General features: G+C 33.6%; 1 protein-coding gene across 2 annotated transcripts; it reads right to left on the bottom strand.

The window, feature by feature from the left end:
• On the bottom strand, positions 1,900–8,554 carry LOC18599003. 2 transcript variants are annotated; one of them, XM_007028767.2, is made up of 7 exons: positions 8,228–8,554; positions 5,324–5,475; positions 5,052–5,242; positions 4,796–4,903; positions 3,040–4,691; positions 2,740–2,812; positions 1,900–2,388 (listed from the first exon to the last, which is right to left on the bottom strand). In XM_007028767.2, exons 1-7 carry the CDS (start codon positions 8,422–8,424, stop codon positions 2,239–2,241), a joined length of 2,523 nt encoding a protein of 840 aa, XP_007028829.2. In that variant the 5' UTR covers positions 8,425–8,554; the 3' UTR covers positions 1,900–2,238. The 2 variants fall into 2 exon arrangements, with proteins under 2 accessions (XP_007028829.2, XP_007028830.2); XM_007028768.2 differs by lacking the exon at positions 8,228–8,554 and adding an exon at positions 6,232–6,463.

Below are 15,796 nucleotides of genomic sequence, written 5' to 3'. Positions count from 1 at the left end.
ATCTTTTATTCAAAAATCAAATTCAAATTTTCCTTCTTCATCATTTAAAAAATAATTAAATATCCTATAAAACGAATATCTAATAAGTTTTTCGAGTGTATTGTTAACATGGCATTTGTCGGGTCATCAGCATTGTCAATTTCATCCCCTACCCTTGGAGAAGAAATCATTTTTCTTTGGAGCTCATTTTGCAATCTAAATACACAAGTCTGTACAGCACAAGGGTTAGAGAATCAACATCTAAAGAGTCAGTCTCAGTACTACTTCTAACTAAATTATCCACAAAGAAGGGTTCATCTAGCTTGATAATCCATGTAATCTTATGAAATACAATTTCTTTTTATTTGGGTACAATGAAATGTATGGATTTGACTCAGTTTAGTTTATGTAATTAAAAGTTGCATTATTACAATTCACAAGTAAATACATTCAAAGTTACTGAAATAGGGAACTTATTGTGTCCTAAACCAAACAAAAAAAAAAAAAAAAGGTTAAAACAATTGTGGTGATAATAGTAGTAACTCCTTCTCTGCTTCCTCCCTTAATGCCCTATAGCTTGAAACAGTAAGCAAACATTCTGCATCTTGTGGCAAACCCTGTGAACCGCAAGACAAAATATAGGTAAGCTTGCCACCCAGAAAGCGAAAATGTGATAAGAATGCATTAAAACTCTACTAGGAAAATTGTCTTTTTTTAATCTAAAGCTGCTTTACTGTTTGGAGTAATAGAAAGGGCAGTAAATGCTGTGAGTAGTGTTTAGGGCTTGGCAATCTCCCTCGGATTCTAGGAGTGAGATGTAGACATGAATTGAATTTTACCATGGAGGAAACCCACCTCACAACATTTTTCACTTTCACGAGCACCACTATTTTTCACATGTTGTTTCCTGCCATCCACGACCTGATTCCCGGGACTCCCTTCACCTTTTTCCCATGCCTTGCTTCCCTCCCTTCCTCTCTCTGCAAAGATGTTCATATTCCTAAACCATCTCACATGTCGAATTGGTATTTTTTCTTTTTTTGAAAGTTGATAATGTATTCAGATCAGAGGAAACCAACTTCTCTGGAAAAAGAAACAAGCAGTTCAAATCTGTTACTCTTCTCTTAAGAGGGTAACCTCCCTGAATCAACACCACATGCCCTGTATCCAAAAATCTATACAAAAAGGAGAGGATTCCTGGCCTCCCTACACCTCCCCAGTAGCCCTCAAAAGCAATGTACACAAGAAACCTTTCCTGTACGCTTTCAATATACAAGCATAACCTCCTAAGCATAAGAACAAAGAAGGCAACTGACTGTCCAGTACACATCATATTCGTACCCTGAACAATCAAAGCAAACCAAAGACAACAATCTCTACAAAAACCTGGATCGCATTCAGCCACCAAAGGGTCTTCCTGACAAAACCAAACTGGTTGAATTGGTATTATCACTGGTATGCTAGTGGCTGCATGCATATGAATGAATCTGGCCGACACACATGGATGGTGATGATGGCATAGCACTATCATCACTCTTATTACAAAGGGTTCCGAATTGAATAATTATTGGTTTTTGACATTTCATGTAGATACATCAAAGGTTGCTTAATTATCTTATACATGCATGAACTCTTGTGCTAATCACAAGCTCAAGAGCCAGGAAGAATAAAACATGGTTAATGAAATTTGAAAGCTTCAATGTATCAATCTGTTGAAGAATTTTTTTTTTTTAAATTTGCTTTACCCAATTATTATCCTGGTTTCCATATGCCAATCCTTTTTTTTTATTTTAATTTTATTCGTCTATTGCCAATATTCTTTTGTTATTTACTTTGGCCTTAAATATATGCCAACCACATATAAGCTTAAAAATAAGTATTAAGAACCACTACCCAACAACCACCAAAGATCAAACAGCAAAGGTTAATGGAAACTAGCTTACGATTAACAATATATATACAAACATCATTCAAAATATTAGCTTCCACCAAAGACAAACAGGTTTTTCACATGGACAAAAACAAAAGGAAGGGGAAAACCCGCCACACCCAACTTGCTAACAACTACTATACACTCGCCTTAATACGGTATATGATAACAACAGAGCTACTAGGAAGCCCAACACCCAGCTCCTTCCTTCAAACTGATACAGAGAGATACCTTAACCGAGAATATAAACTTCTGGAGGCTGAGCAAAACAAAACGACATAACTCCATATGCAAAACCACTGGGCTGTGAGCCTGTTACATCACTTCATTTACATCGAGGGGCCACCCTTGCACATGTTTCTCCATTTATCTTTGAGGTCTACCGTAGTCCTACCACTCAGAAAAACAGAAGTACCCATGTCCAAAATCTTCTTCCATGGAACAGTTCCACCGTGACTTGCATACTTCTCAACTTCCCTCTGAAAATATAGCAGCAATTTTTTCTAAAACCGTTGGAAAAAGAAGTTCACAGCCAGCTAAAATCTTAGAAAAACTATAATTTGAGAGGAAAGATATGAAACAAGATGCAATTCCTTCAAGAAATAATGAGTCACATATTAAAAGCCACAGGCTTGGAAAATCTAAATGTTAATATTGAGCCTGCTGGATTCATAAAATCTTCATCAGGCCCATATGATACTGGAGGCATATAGAAAATAAACATTCAGGAAGTACACTTCTGAAACCAAAATTCCAAACACAAGGATTAGACAGGAATATGATTTATAATTTATATAACTTCTACAAGTCATTTATGACAGAATAATTACCCTAAGCATCTCTTCTTCATTTTTTGTCCATGGAAGTTTCTTCCTCCTCAACTGTGGAATTGGAGGGAATGTGCTGCAAATAAGAATTAAATTAAATTTAATTATCAATAAAATCAAAGGCTCCCTCATTTCTTCCAGAACAACTATTCATGTTCCACAAAAGCCATAAAATTGATGGCCAAAGCATGTTAGAGATTTTAAAAAGACGCTTTACAATGTGAAATCAAAACATCTATGCTTAAATATGGCATTAATGTTACAGGAATAACAAGAATATCAATTTACATGAAGGGAACTTACCACTTTGTCTCACGTTTTCTCAACCTTATGGAGTAACTAGATACTATAAACTTATCATTTGCAGCAGTAGGAGATTCTTCTCCATCACCGTTGAAAGCACAGACAGGTTTCTGAGGTGGATTAGTAATCTGAGGCTGTACAGCTTCCTTCACATTTTTTCCTCCAACTTCTACCTGATTTTCCGGGATGGTTTTAGTGTTTTCACCAGCTGGATTATCATCACTGCACTTACGGTTATCTGGTAGTTGGTCCTGTTGGTGTTCATGCTCTCTCATGGATTGTTGCCCATGGACCAATTTTTCTTGCTCTTCATTTTTTTCACCTTGAACACGTACTGCCCCACCCACAAACTTCTCTTCCACACACAGTTTGTCATCTAGACATGATGCAGAAGGTCCACATTTAACTTCTCTCTTTTGACTAATGAATTTGTGTTTACTCTCTCCCAGATGTCCGTTCATCTGAATTCCAACAAGGTCCTCATCTACATTTAATCTTAGATGACTCTGAAGCTTCCACTGTTGCTCAGTAAGTTTTTTTGAACAATGCTCCAAAAATGCATCTAGTTCCTTCCTTGCCAAGGAGGTCTTGTCCTTAGCTTCTAGGTACTTCGTGATGGAAACAGAACATACACAGAAAGGGCAATAAAAGTTGCCTTTATCATCAAATCTAGCAGGGGAACCCAAGCAGCTCTCATGAACCACAAGTGGGCAACCACTAGAACTGCAGACCAACACCTGTCCATTTTTGTTACACTTTACACAAAATTTTTGTTCTGTCCAGCCAGATTTCCCTAGAGGATCTTGACTTGGTATGCACTGTGAACTCAAGAAAAGACTCTTATTCAAGGCAATATTAAACCTTTCATCTACATATTCACACATTTTTTCTGCACAAGGATGCTCCATGTCAGCTTTGGCCTCATCAGGTTCAATATTTTGCTGCAATCCAACAGCAGAAGTTGAATTCAGGGAATATAATGGAAAACCTTGATCAAAATTTTCACTAGCATCACCACCAGGACTCTTTTCCAGCGCACCATTTTCAACATGATTGGATTCATCCATCATAACATTTTTGGAAGGCCTATATCCATATTTTTGCTCACCCATTATATCTGCATTTTGAGCATTCTCCATCTCATTGTCCTGCAATTCTACATGACCAACAGCATCACTCTGCCCAAGTGTCCTTGAGACCACAAACACATCTTCATCGCCCTCACCTGCTTGAGAATCCTTTCCCAAGTTATTACCTTCTATTTCAGTAACTTTTATTATCTTTCCAGACTCATCCAACTGCTCAACACCATGCAAGGGAATTGGAATCTTTTCAACAGACTGAATAGTACAAGTGGCATCCTGCTTGAACTTCTTTGCATTTACCAGAAAATCATTATGCATACCATCCTGGTTACAACTGACTAGTCCCACCAAATTTCCAGCAACCAAATCACTTTTACACCTCTTAATGGGGATTAAATTTCTTTCAAGCAACCCATCTTGCAACACTTCATTATCATCTTTGTGAGTTTGAGGAATCAAGTTGCCCTCTCGATTACCATTTTCATCATCACTATCATCAAGCCTCCATGTAGGCGTATTTTCATCACCATCAAGGACAGGAGTTTCCTCCAAAATTGAATCTTTCAACTGTTTCAAAAAAGGGTCATAAGCGCAAAAAGATGGATGAAGATTGACAACCCATTATGCCATCATTGCAACGGGAATAATGAAATAAGAAATTCCTCTTTTACCTGTTCTAATGCACATTTTGGTAGGGAGGCTCTTTTATGCCTAATAAAGGGGTGAACATCCCATCTCAACAGCTCTGGTCCAGCCTTTCTTAGATTTGAAAGTGAGACCTGATAAAGAAAGATACTTATAACTCACTGTGTACATTTCCGCTTGCAAGCTCTTATGAGAGAAAGGTAAAAAAGAGTTTAATTTCTTTCTAGGCAACCAAAATTCATAAAGCAATGCTGAAACTAGAAAGTATGTTCCATATTTTACCTCCTGCACAATGTGTTTGAGTACATCTTCACAGCTTGCCGCAAGATCAAAGACAACTCTTGAATCAGGAGGAGCAACATCTCTGAGACCATTAGTAGGACCAAATAACTCCTCCAGACATCTTAAAGCAATCATTTCTCTTGTATTTTCCCCTAAATCATCTGGCAATACTGGAGCTGCTTCAATCAGACCTAAAAGAAGAGAGAAATAGTAAAACACCCTAAAATAAGTATGGTCAACATAAATCAAGAGTGAACGCAATTTGTCCCTACCACGGATGATAGAAGTGTCTATCTGGCGGAAGCTTGATAGGTACTCAATGATCCAAAGCCACGGAAGGCTTGGACCAGAAGAAAACATGCCAAGCATCCGGCCTATTTCGTCCATTAGAATGCTTGAGTTCAGGAGCCAGCACTCGATATACCTATTATAAAATCACGAGTTTTGTAAGTTTGAACACCTTTTAAAAACGCAAAATTTCACTGCATACTAAGCATTAACAAACAATAATATCCACATTAAAAAAAAACACTAAATGATGGCATTATTCAACCACTAGGAATCACTGTTTGTAACTCCATTCGGCTTATTCTACAATGCCATGCGCAGAAATGAGCTATCAAACTTAAATTTCGTAAGAAATAAAACAACAACTTTGCAACAAATGAAACGTTATTAACTGACAATTGAAATAAGAAAAAATTATCTCAGCTATGAATACTAAGTGCATTGATCTCAAGAAAAGTACTTCAACAAAACAACACTGGAGTAACAGCTTGACGCTCGTAAATTAAGTGAAAAGACTACAAATTCGAAGTCAAATCCACATTTTAAAAAATCCCATTGCCCTTGGACTAAGAAATGTAAATAAACCCTAATAATATACCACATTAAAAAAATAAAAATATCAGATGAAAACTTAATTGCGAGAGAGAGAGAGAACAAACAAAACAGGGGGAAAGAAGCTTTAATTTAAAATACGAAAATGGTTATTTTTATCTGATATTCACAAATTTTAGCCATTTCTTTATTATTAAAAATTATCGACAAATTAAAAATGAAAAAGAAATCAAAGTTGGGTTAGAACACAGAGAGTCAAGTGATCAAGTGAACCAAACAAAACCCTAACTTGTTTTAAAAAATAAACAAAAAGAAGAGGCTGGGAAGAGAAACTTAATACCTTGGAAGCCGCTCAAAATTTTTGAACGAAATTCACAAAACAGAAATGAGAAACATTCAAGTGTTTCCCAAAAGTTCCTTCATGGAAGAAAAAAGAAATGCTTTACACTTTATAGCTGGTTTTTAATATTTATTTTTTCTTTAATGGGAGAAAAAAGGGTAGAGCGGGAAAACAGACGTGAGTGAGTAGACACTAGACAGAGCTTGCTGAGTTAGCTTATTGGGCTACTCTGATTAAGACAAGAATTTTGGTTCCCAAAACTGTTGGGCTTTTAAATTTTACCGAATCCCTTTTTTGTGCCATTTTCATATGAATTTCCAAATATAAAGGTTGAAACAATTTGATATTGACACTATTTATCTGATTTAAATATTTTTAGATGAGATAAATTCCATCTTTTTCTTATTTTTCTATTATTCAATTCTGTACATATCCGTAAAATTATACTTTCAACGTAATACCGGAATAAGAGCGGTGATTGCTGCAAAGAGAAGAAAAACAATTTTACGAAGCCAAGCCATTGTCTTTTACACTTTTGCTGCAAATTGCTTTAGTTCTTATCTTATTATCTTTCAAATTAAATGGGTATACCTATGCCTAATTCAAACATCTTTCTTGGTGGTGATATTCATTCCCAGCATAAGAAGATTGGCTGGGTTTTAGACCATGTTTGGTATTGTTAGGATTAAGGTTGAAAAAATGTGTGAAAATAGAGAGTTAAGGAGTAGTGAAATAGTGAACGGAAAGAAAGAAAATTCATTTATGGATCCACTTTTGTTCTTGTTGATATATAGGCATAGAAGTTGGTATTCATGGGTTTGAGGGAAAAAAGAAGAACACTAATCTCTTTCTTTTCTAACTTAATCTCTAGCAAAAAGAACAAAAAATAATAATAATTTGTTGTCATCCATTTTCCATCAATCTCTTCTCGACCTCAAAATTAATGCTCACACTTGAACTTATCTGCAAATCGTTTAAAACAACAACAGTGAACAAAATTGTTAAAAGGGTCCCAAAAGGAAAAATACAAGCGACATCCGCAAACAGATTAAGGATGTCTAGAATTTTCCCTTGAGCTTCTTGAATTTGACCAAGTACAACGGCTTTTGTGTTTTCTAGGTGCCAGAAAGGTGACAAGTATTTTCCCTTTAGCTTCTTCAATTTGACCAATGAATGAACCCACTAACCCACCTAATGAAAACCATGTTGTAAAATGCAAGAGTAGTTGCTTCTGCGTTTGTTTTGTTTCATCTTAAAATCCAAGGATTTCCAACTTTCAAAAAAAAAAAATCCAAGGATTTCCGAGATTAAGCAGAAATGGAAAGGGCTCAGCCTCTCCTCTCTACTTCGCTTTGTCTCTTCTGAAGGGAGAGACAAATACATACAATAAAGTTTGTCTGTCCCATGAATTCGGGGTTACAAAGAAAGATAAATAAACGGCATGCCCAATCAGTATCACCAATAACCCTTTGTTTGTCTGGTAAAATCCATAAGACAGCCAAAAGGAGAAGGAAAAGAAAAAGATTTTCTGAGCAACGATAGCCAGTCCAGCAATGGCATAACTTTTTCCAACAAGAAGAAACAAAATCAGATTAATTGGGGTATGGTCCTGCCTTCCGTTACCATAATTAATGCAATAAATCACTGACACAAATAAAAGCAATCCGTGATATAATATATTAGTCATTCGATTTACCCATAAAAAAGGAAAAACATTTGCTTCATTCATGACAAAAACAACAATCAAAAATACACATCCCATTAAAAAAGATAACAAATTTATCAGAAATTTTTGGGTTTTTAAGAGGAACCCAATGCCTGAAAAATCCCAGGTTACTTGTGTACCAAACAGTATCATCTCCATCTCCCAAAAATCCAAATTTCATAACACGAAGGATAAAATAAGATTAAAAAAAAAAAAGATTTTCTCATAAGGAAATGTACAGAGAGGATTAAAAAGGAAAAAAAGAAGAAAGAAAAAAAAAGAGAAATCTACCTAGACAAGTGAAAAATGGAGTGGAAGATCCGGGAAAGACCGAGGCGGATACGAGGATAAGCCCTGAGTGTGTACAAGGCTGTCTGTCGGAGTATATCTTCGACGGTCTGGACGAATAGATTGAGGCTCCGAACTGGTGGCACGTAAAGGGTCAAAGGCACCGCCGAGAACGCCACCGCGAAAAACAGTTGCAGCATTTTGCAAATCTTTGTTTTTTTTTTTTTTTTTTTTTTTCTACTTTGAAGAAAGAAAACGAGAGGAGGAATCTGGTGAGGTGGGGAGCTTGAATAGTAGTTGTACGTGTTGGGCGGCACTTATGGATGAATTCTTTATTGTTTTGTATTAATATTACTTTATTATGGAATAGTCGCCAGTTGTCATTGAATTAAATGTATTTATTTTTTAAGTCAATGTATTTATTAATTAGAACCAATTCCTACGTTGTACATGCTTTGCAATTTAAAATATTCATCACTTATTTCCTTAAAACAGTACTCCTTGTTTTGGATTTGAGGTGTACAATTCTCTTCAATTCTTTTGTTTTTTTTCTTTTTACCTTCCAAATAAAAGAACTTACTATATACATCACCTTGTTTTTTCCATTTAAATTTTGATGTGATAATTTTGTTTCTAAGTGGTCCACAATTTATTCATAATGTTCCAATCGTTTTAGCATAAAGATAATAATTTAATAAATTTATTTATTTCTTGCTAGGAGGTTTTTTTTTAAAAAAAAAGTATTAAGTGAACCCGTCATAATTTTTTTAATAAACAAGATTATATCACTGTCAATTTGACATTACAATTGTTTAATACAATCATAAATTGTGTAGAGTTCATTAAATATTACTATATAAAGTTTGTATTTATTACGATTTGATAATTGTAACATTGTTATAAAAATATTTATAGGTGATATATTCGTTTTATTAACTATGTTTCCATATTATTACATTGCCTCTTGGATTTAGTAAACTTTATCTTTTATGTCCTAGAATTTTAAATCAAAAGTTTTAAGTTAGAGGTATTGAAAATGTAAAATTTTTTGTTATAATTAGAATTATGTTGATTGGTTTTATTAGATAAAAGCAGTGGTCTTTTTTCTTTTTCTATAGAAAGTTGGTTTAATTTATTTATAACTCTTTGAGCATTTGATGAATTAGATATGATACTAAAAAATGATTATTATCCTATATTTTAATGTTGATAAAATTTTTAAAATTTATAAATTTTATCAACAGGTTTGAATAATTGATACATGTTTATTTAAGTGATTTATGTCATTTAATTATTTTTTATTTATGAGATGTATAATTTTCCTAAAAGGATTGATCAAATTAAATAGGTGCAGTTTGGACATAGCTTGTCACGCTGTGTACATGTACTTTCTTTGTCATAATTAAGTACTAGAAAACAATTATTTGAGGGAAGGGAGATTCGAACTCTACTCTCTAGGTAGAGGGATCATGCATCAACCAATGAGTCAAATGCTTGGGTGCAAGAAAATAATTAATGAATCTTTGTGCATAAGCATAAATTACACAAGTTTTTTTCATGAGAAGTGAGATTTTGTTTATCAATGAAAGTCAAACGATGTTAAATTTAAAAAAATATATATATCACTGTTAGATTTTATTAAAGGGTATGCTTGTAATTTAGTGTAATAGTTAAGGTTATATGTGTAAGTTAGCAATACACTACTTTACTCTTTTGCTTGTAATTATCAATACTGAGAGGTAGTTTTCTCTCTCATGATCTCTCATGCAATCCAAAATACTACAAGATATTTCCAATTGCGTCTCAATTCATCCAATTTTAGTTTTCAAATTTCATTTCCAATATGGTATCGAAGCATATCTTCAAGATGTAGGGTTTCATCATTTGATTTACCTTCTTGATTTCATTCATTTTGCTTCCTTGATTTGGTTACTAACTTGGTTTTCAATTCAGTTGGTATTTCTCTCTATTTGTTTATGTTCTTGCTGAGATTTTCTTGTATCTCAATTGAGATTCTTAATTGTTTGATTCATTTTTTGTTGAAAATCATATGGCAAATTTCTTAAGATGTGTGTGTTTTCTCTTATGGAGGTTCCCTAATCCTTATTTTACATCCACCACTAAAATCATCAAAAGAAAAATGATTTGAACTCTAATTTTTAGATAAAAGATCATATATCAATTAATAAATCAAATGTTTGAGTGTCACTTAAATCATCATGATTTAGTGGTGATAAATTCAAAACTTATTACCAACAATTATACGAGTCAATCATTTTCTTCGGATTTTGTTGATGGATCTATTGAGGAATTGAATATTCTAACGAGCTTTATATGGCTTGGATGAGGTGTAAAAACCTCATAGTGGCGTGGCTTTTGGAGTCCATCTCTCCTCCAATTACGACAATTATATTATATATCAACTAAACAGCATAGATTTGAGAGACTCTAAAGAAACATTTTGCTCAACCAAATGACCGTAGCAGTTGTAATATTCAATTTACTCTTTCCAATATAACTCAAGGTATTCGAACTATGGATTTATATTCTATTGAATTAAATGCCATTTAGGACAAACTTACGAATTTTAAACCATTGCCTCATTGTGATTATGGAAAGTGTAATCCAAAATGTTTCTAGAAGTATATTGATCAGTCAACAAAGGACAGTGTCTTCAAGTTTTTGAATGGTTTGAAAGAATCTTACACTGTTTTAAAATCTCAAATACTACTAGTGAAGCCTTTCCCAAGCTTGGATGAAGCATGTAATCTAATAATTAAGAAGGAAACATAGGAACATTCATTTGTAGTCCTAACCATTTGTTGAAAGCTCAATTGTAGCAAGTTTCAGTGATAAAAGGAAAAAGTGCGAACCTAATATTGTTTGTACTCGTTGTGGTAAGACAGGGCATGCTACAAAAAATTGTTACAAACTTATTGGTTTCTCTCATGACTTTAAAGTTACCAAAAATAAAAATCCTCCTAAAAAGATAATCCCTTCAATTAACAATATTATGGTGAATACTCAAGTTGTTGAATAAGAAGATTTTGATGGTGTTTCGTCTCATATGTCTTTTACAAAGACTTAGTGTCAGAAATTAATGTTGTTAACCAATGAGGATCATGTTGAATATGGTGATAAACTACCTTTTCCAACCAATAATGATATGAATGCTTAGCAACTTAAGCTTTTCAATTATGGATTCATTAATGGCAGGTGTAATAGCTAAACCTTTTTGTTTCAATTCCTTTCACAGTTTATATGAAAGATCATTAAATAATGATATCTCTAAAATTAATTTAAATTACTGAATTGTTGATTTGGGTGCTATGAATCATATAAAAGAATGTTTCGGTTCTAGAGATAGCTGTGGAGGAAAAAAGAAAGTGAAGAATTCAACTGAGTCTATGAAGCTTAAAGGGACTTGTTCTGTGAATAAAAGAAAAAGAAGGATAAAGAAAAAAGTTAGGGAATTGGCCGAACAATGTAATTTGTTAAAACTCATTCTTGATGAAGGAATAATCTCTAATTCTGACATTGCACACTAGAACTTAGTGATTGTTAAAAAGGTTGAAAATATTTATAAGGTCACCATGAAACTTAGTATAGTATTCAGTAAGAGTAGAGAAGGATTGATTAATGACTATATTGAACAAGCAATGGAAAATGGCAGAAAATAGTTACAGGTTTGTTGAGTTCTTGTTTGTGTGTGTATTTTATTTTTCTCTTGAAGCTAGTGTCTTGGAATGTTAGAGGTTTTTAATTATAGTGAGAAGTGGAGAACGGTTAAGAATGTCATTAGAAATGAAAGGTATTTGGTTGTTTTTATTTAAGAAACAAAATTGAAAAAACTTAGAAGTAACTTTTTTGAGAATTTATAGTTTATCGACAGTATTCAAGGAAGGGGTGTTTAAGCCGAGGAAGCATCGGGGGTCTCATTTTGATATGGCAAGATGATTTTTTCAGGTTGAATTCTATTGTTGAAAGGAAACATTGTATTTTAGCGGTGGGACAATTGGTTTCAGGTAACAGGGGATATGGACTAGGTAATATTTATGCCCCTAAAAGGGAATGGAAGAGACAAGAATTTTGGTTGTTTCTTTATGACTTTGTGAGGTCTTTTGGTGTGGCATGGATTCTTGGGGGGGACTTCAATACTATTAGAAATGAGGATGAACGTTCGAGAGTGTCTAACATCTCTAATTCTTGCTTCCAATTTTCATGTTTTGTTAAGGGATTAAATTTAGTTGATCTTCCTTTGTTGGAAGACAAATATACATGGGGAAATAATAGAAAGGTTCCCATTTTTAGTCATTTAGATATGTTTCTTTTGGATTTTGAGATTTCATTGTGGTATTAAATCTTAGTCAAATTTGCAAACCTTACTCTTTGTCAGACCATAATCCTATTGTACGTTGCGAGGTTAGCTTTGATTGGGGTCCGAAACTAGTTAAAATCTTTAATCATTTGATAAAGGAGATTAGCTTTTATCCAATATTTGAAAAAGCGTGGGTGAATGCAAGTGATATGCTTCATAATGGTAGAAGCCTTTGGTTTAGATTTAAGAAAGTAAAGGAAGAGATTAGAAAATGGCAGAATACTGTGTTTGGTGATTCAACTAAACAAATTCAAAAGTTTAGAATGAAATTCAACAAATCATGTTCAATATTTAGTAGGGTAATAAGGAGTCTAATAATATAGAGTTATTAATTCGAAAAAAAATGAGTTATGAAAGTTGTATAGATTGGAGGAAATAGCTTGACATCAACGTTTTAGAGTTAAATGGTTCCTCGATGGTGACAAAAATTCAAAGTGTTTCTGTTTAGTTGTGTCGGCAAGAAAAAGAGATAATTAGATCAATAAACTCATTACTGGTGGTGTGGAGGTTTTGGACTTAGACCAAATTAAGGAAAAGGTGGCCTGTTTTTTCTGGAAACTAGTATAATAAAAAAACTGTTTTAAGTATTGAAAAGTGGAATTGTGAAGTTAGTGTGTTAACTAGCAATTCAACAAGATTCCTTGAAAGGTTGTTTTTTGAGGAGGAGGTTTGGGAATTTATATGTCAATGCGATATGAATAAGTCTTTCGATTTGGACATGTTCAACCTCACTTTCATTAAGAAATAGTGGAGCACGATTAAATTTGGGGTTATGAGTTTTTTGTCTAAATTTCCTAATTTAGGGGTGTTGGAAGGTAATATGAACAATTCTTTTATTACTTCAGTTGCTATAATTGTTTCTCATATGGATTTAAAGGACCTTAGGTTAGATAGATATGGTCGGTAATATTTATAAAGTGATTGCCAAGATGTTGAACAATAGGTTGAAGGGGTGATGGTTGAGATTATTGGTCTGAGTTAGTTTGCTTGTATTAAGGGGAGGCAAACGTTGGATATCTCACTTATAGCAAATGAATTGATTGATGTGATTAGAAAGAATGGAAAAGGTGGTTTCATTCTTAAAGTCAACTTTAAAAAGGCATATGACAGTATTGACTAGGATTTTTTATTGCATATCATGAAAAAATAGGATTTGGTAATCTATGGAGTTAGTGGATTAGAGAATGTATTTCAACGGCCAAAATTTTTGTTTTAGTTAATGGGGTTTCAACAAGGCTGTTTTCTATGTGTAGGGTTGAGATAAGGTTATCCTCTTTTTTTATTTCTTTTTAATATTGTTGTTAATATCTTTAGCATGCTCATGAATAAAGCTATGGAAATTTGGTTGGTGAAAGGTATTTTGATCGGAAGGAATTTAGCAGAGTGTTTTTATCGTCAATTTGTTAATGATTGCAAATTGGTGCTTCAAAGTTTACTTAATATCAAAACGGTGTTGTATTGCTTCCAAGCTATGTTGGGCTTCCAGATCAATTTTATAAAAGCAGTCTTTTTGGTGTTGGAGTTAAGCAAGCTGAGCTGAATGAATAGGTTGATTTAATTGCTTGTAAGATAGAGTGCCTTCCTACTCTCTATAACTTAGTCTGCTTTTGGGTGTGGCCATGAGATAAATAATTCTTAGGCACATGTTATTAAGAAGTTCCTAATGAGATTTGTGGGTTGAAAAGCTAAATGTCTATTGTTTAGAGCAAAGATTACTTTATTGAAAAGTGTTATGGCTAGCCGTCCGTTGTATTATCTTTTAATTTTTTAAATTTCTTTTCAGGTTGCTCATGAACTTAAAAAGATTCAAAGAAAATTTTTATGGAATGGTTCAATTGAAGGACGAAAGATTCATTTTATTAATTAGGATACAAATTGTAGATCCAAAGAACTTGGTGGTTTAGGCCTTATTGACATTCAATTAAAAAACTGTAGTCTTTTCAATAAATGGATTTGACATTTTGGTAATAAACATGAGAACTCTCGGAGGAGAATCATTGCTAGAAAAACTGAAATCAACCAACTTGACTTACTACCTATGGCTACCAATGATTGAACGTATTCTCATGTATGAAAAAATATTGTTAAACCTTTGTCCCCTCATAATGATTATAATTCTGTTGTTTTGACTGGTTTTGGTATAGTTGTTAGGGACGATAAAAATAGTCTTTTGGTGTGATGAATGGATTAATGGCGTTGTCTTAAGGGTTTCCTCGTATTTATACGTTATCGATTAATAAAACTGGTAAGGTTGTTGAGTTTGAGATGTGGGTCAATAATATTTGGTCGTGGAAGGTTAATCCTTGTAAGAACCTTTTGGGTCGAGAAATGGACCAATGGGACAGATTTATTATGCTGATAAATAATGCGTGTTTAAGTAAAGATCTTCAGGATAATTTAGTGCGGAAAGAATCTCTTTCTAATACTTGTAGTGCCAAATCATGTTGTGAGCTATTTCTTGGTAATAATTTGTTTGTTGCTAAGCATTAAAATCACGTTTAGGTTGGGGTTGGCCCCTTATAAGGTTAAGGTTTATGTTAGCATCTTTTTCATGGTAAGCTGGCTATTGAATTTGAGTTGTTTAAGAAAAGTTTGCTTTAGGCTATTGTGATAAATTGTCCTATTTGTAATGGAGAAAAAAAAACTGTGGGGCATTTATTCTTTTCTTGTTATGAAGTTTGAAAAATGTGGTATGCTTGGTGCAAAACTTGAGGGATTGATTAGGTGTCATAAAAACCCAATTAATTATTTCTCGACTTGGAATCATTTGTTGATCAATGATGGTAATTTGAATATTTTGAGATTTTTTTTTTTTGCAATCATTTAGTCTATCTGGTTGGCTAGAAATGAAGTTGAGTTTAGTGGAAAGTTATGGGATAAGCTCCACGTGTTTGACATTATTAAATTTACAGTTGCTTAATGGTCCAAGGCTAAAGGGTCTGAGTCAAGTGCTTCGGTTCTTAATGCCATTAGATTTCGTAGTTTTATTTCAATTTTAAAAGTTGTTAAACTTGTCAAGTAAACCATCGAAGGGTGGTTTAAATTAATATTGATGGCGTAACTCATGGATGTCTAGGGTATGCTGGGATTGGGGGGATTTTTCGTGATGAATGAGGTAATGTTAAAATTCATTTTTCCAAGTCCATTGGCATTTGTGATGCAAATGAATGAGGCTAAGTTACTTGCCGTCTAAG

The sequence above is a fragment of the Theobroma cacao genome, chromosome 5 (assembly GCF_000208745.1).
Source record: "Theobroma cacao cultivar B97-61/B2 chromosome 5, Criollo_cocoa_genome_V2, whole genome shotgun sequence".
NCBI classification, from domain to species: Eukaryota; Viridiplantae; Streptophyta; class Magnoliopsida; order Malvales; family Malvaceae; genus Theobroma; species Theobroma cacao.
The sequence above is the reverse complement of the archived record's forward strand: the minus strand, read 5'-3'. Positions and strand labels throughout refer to the sequence as shown.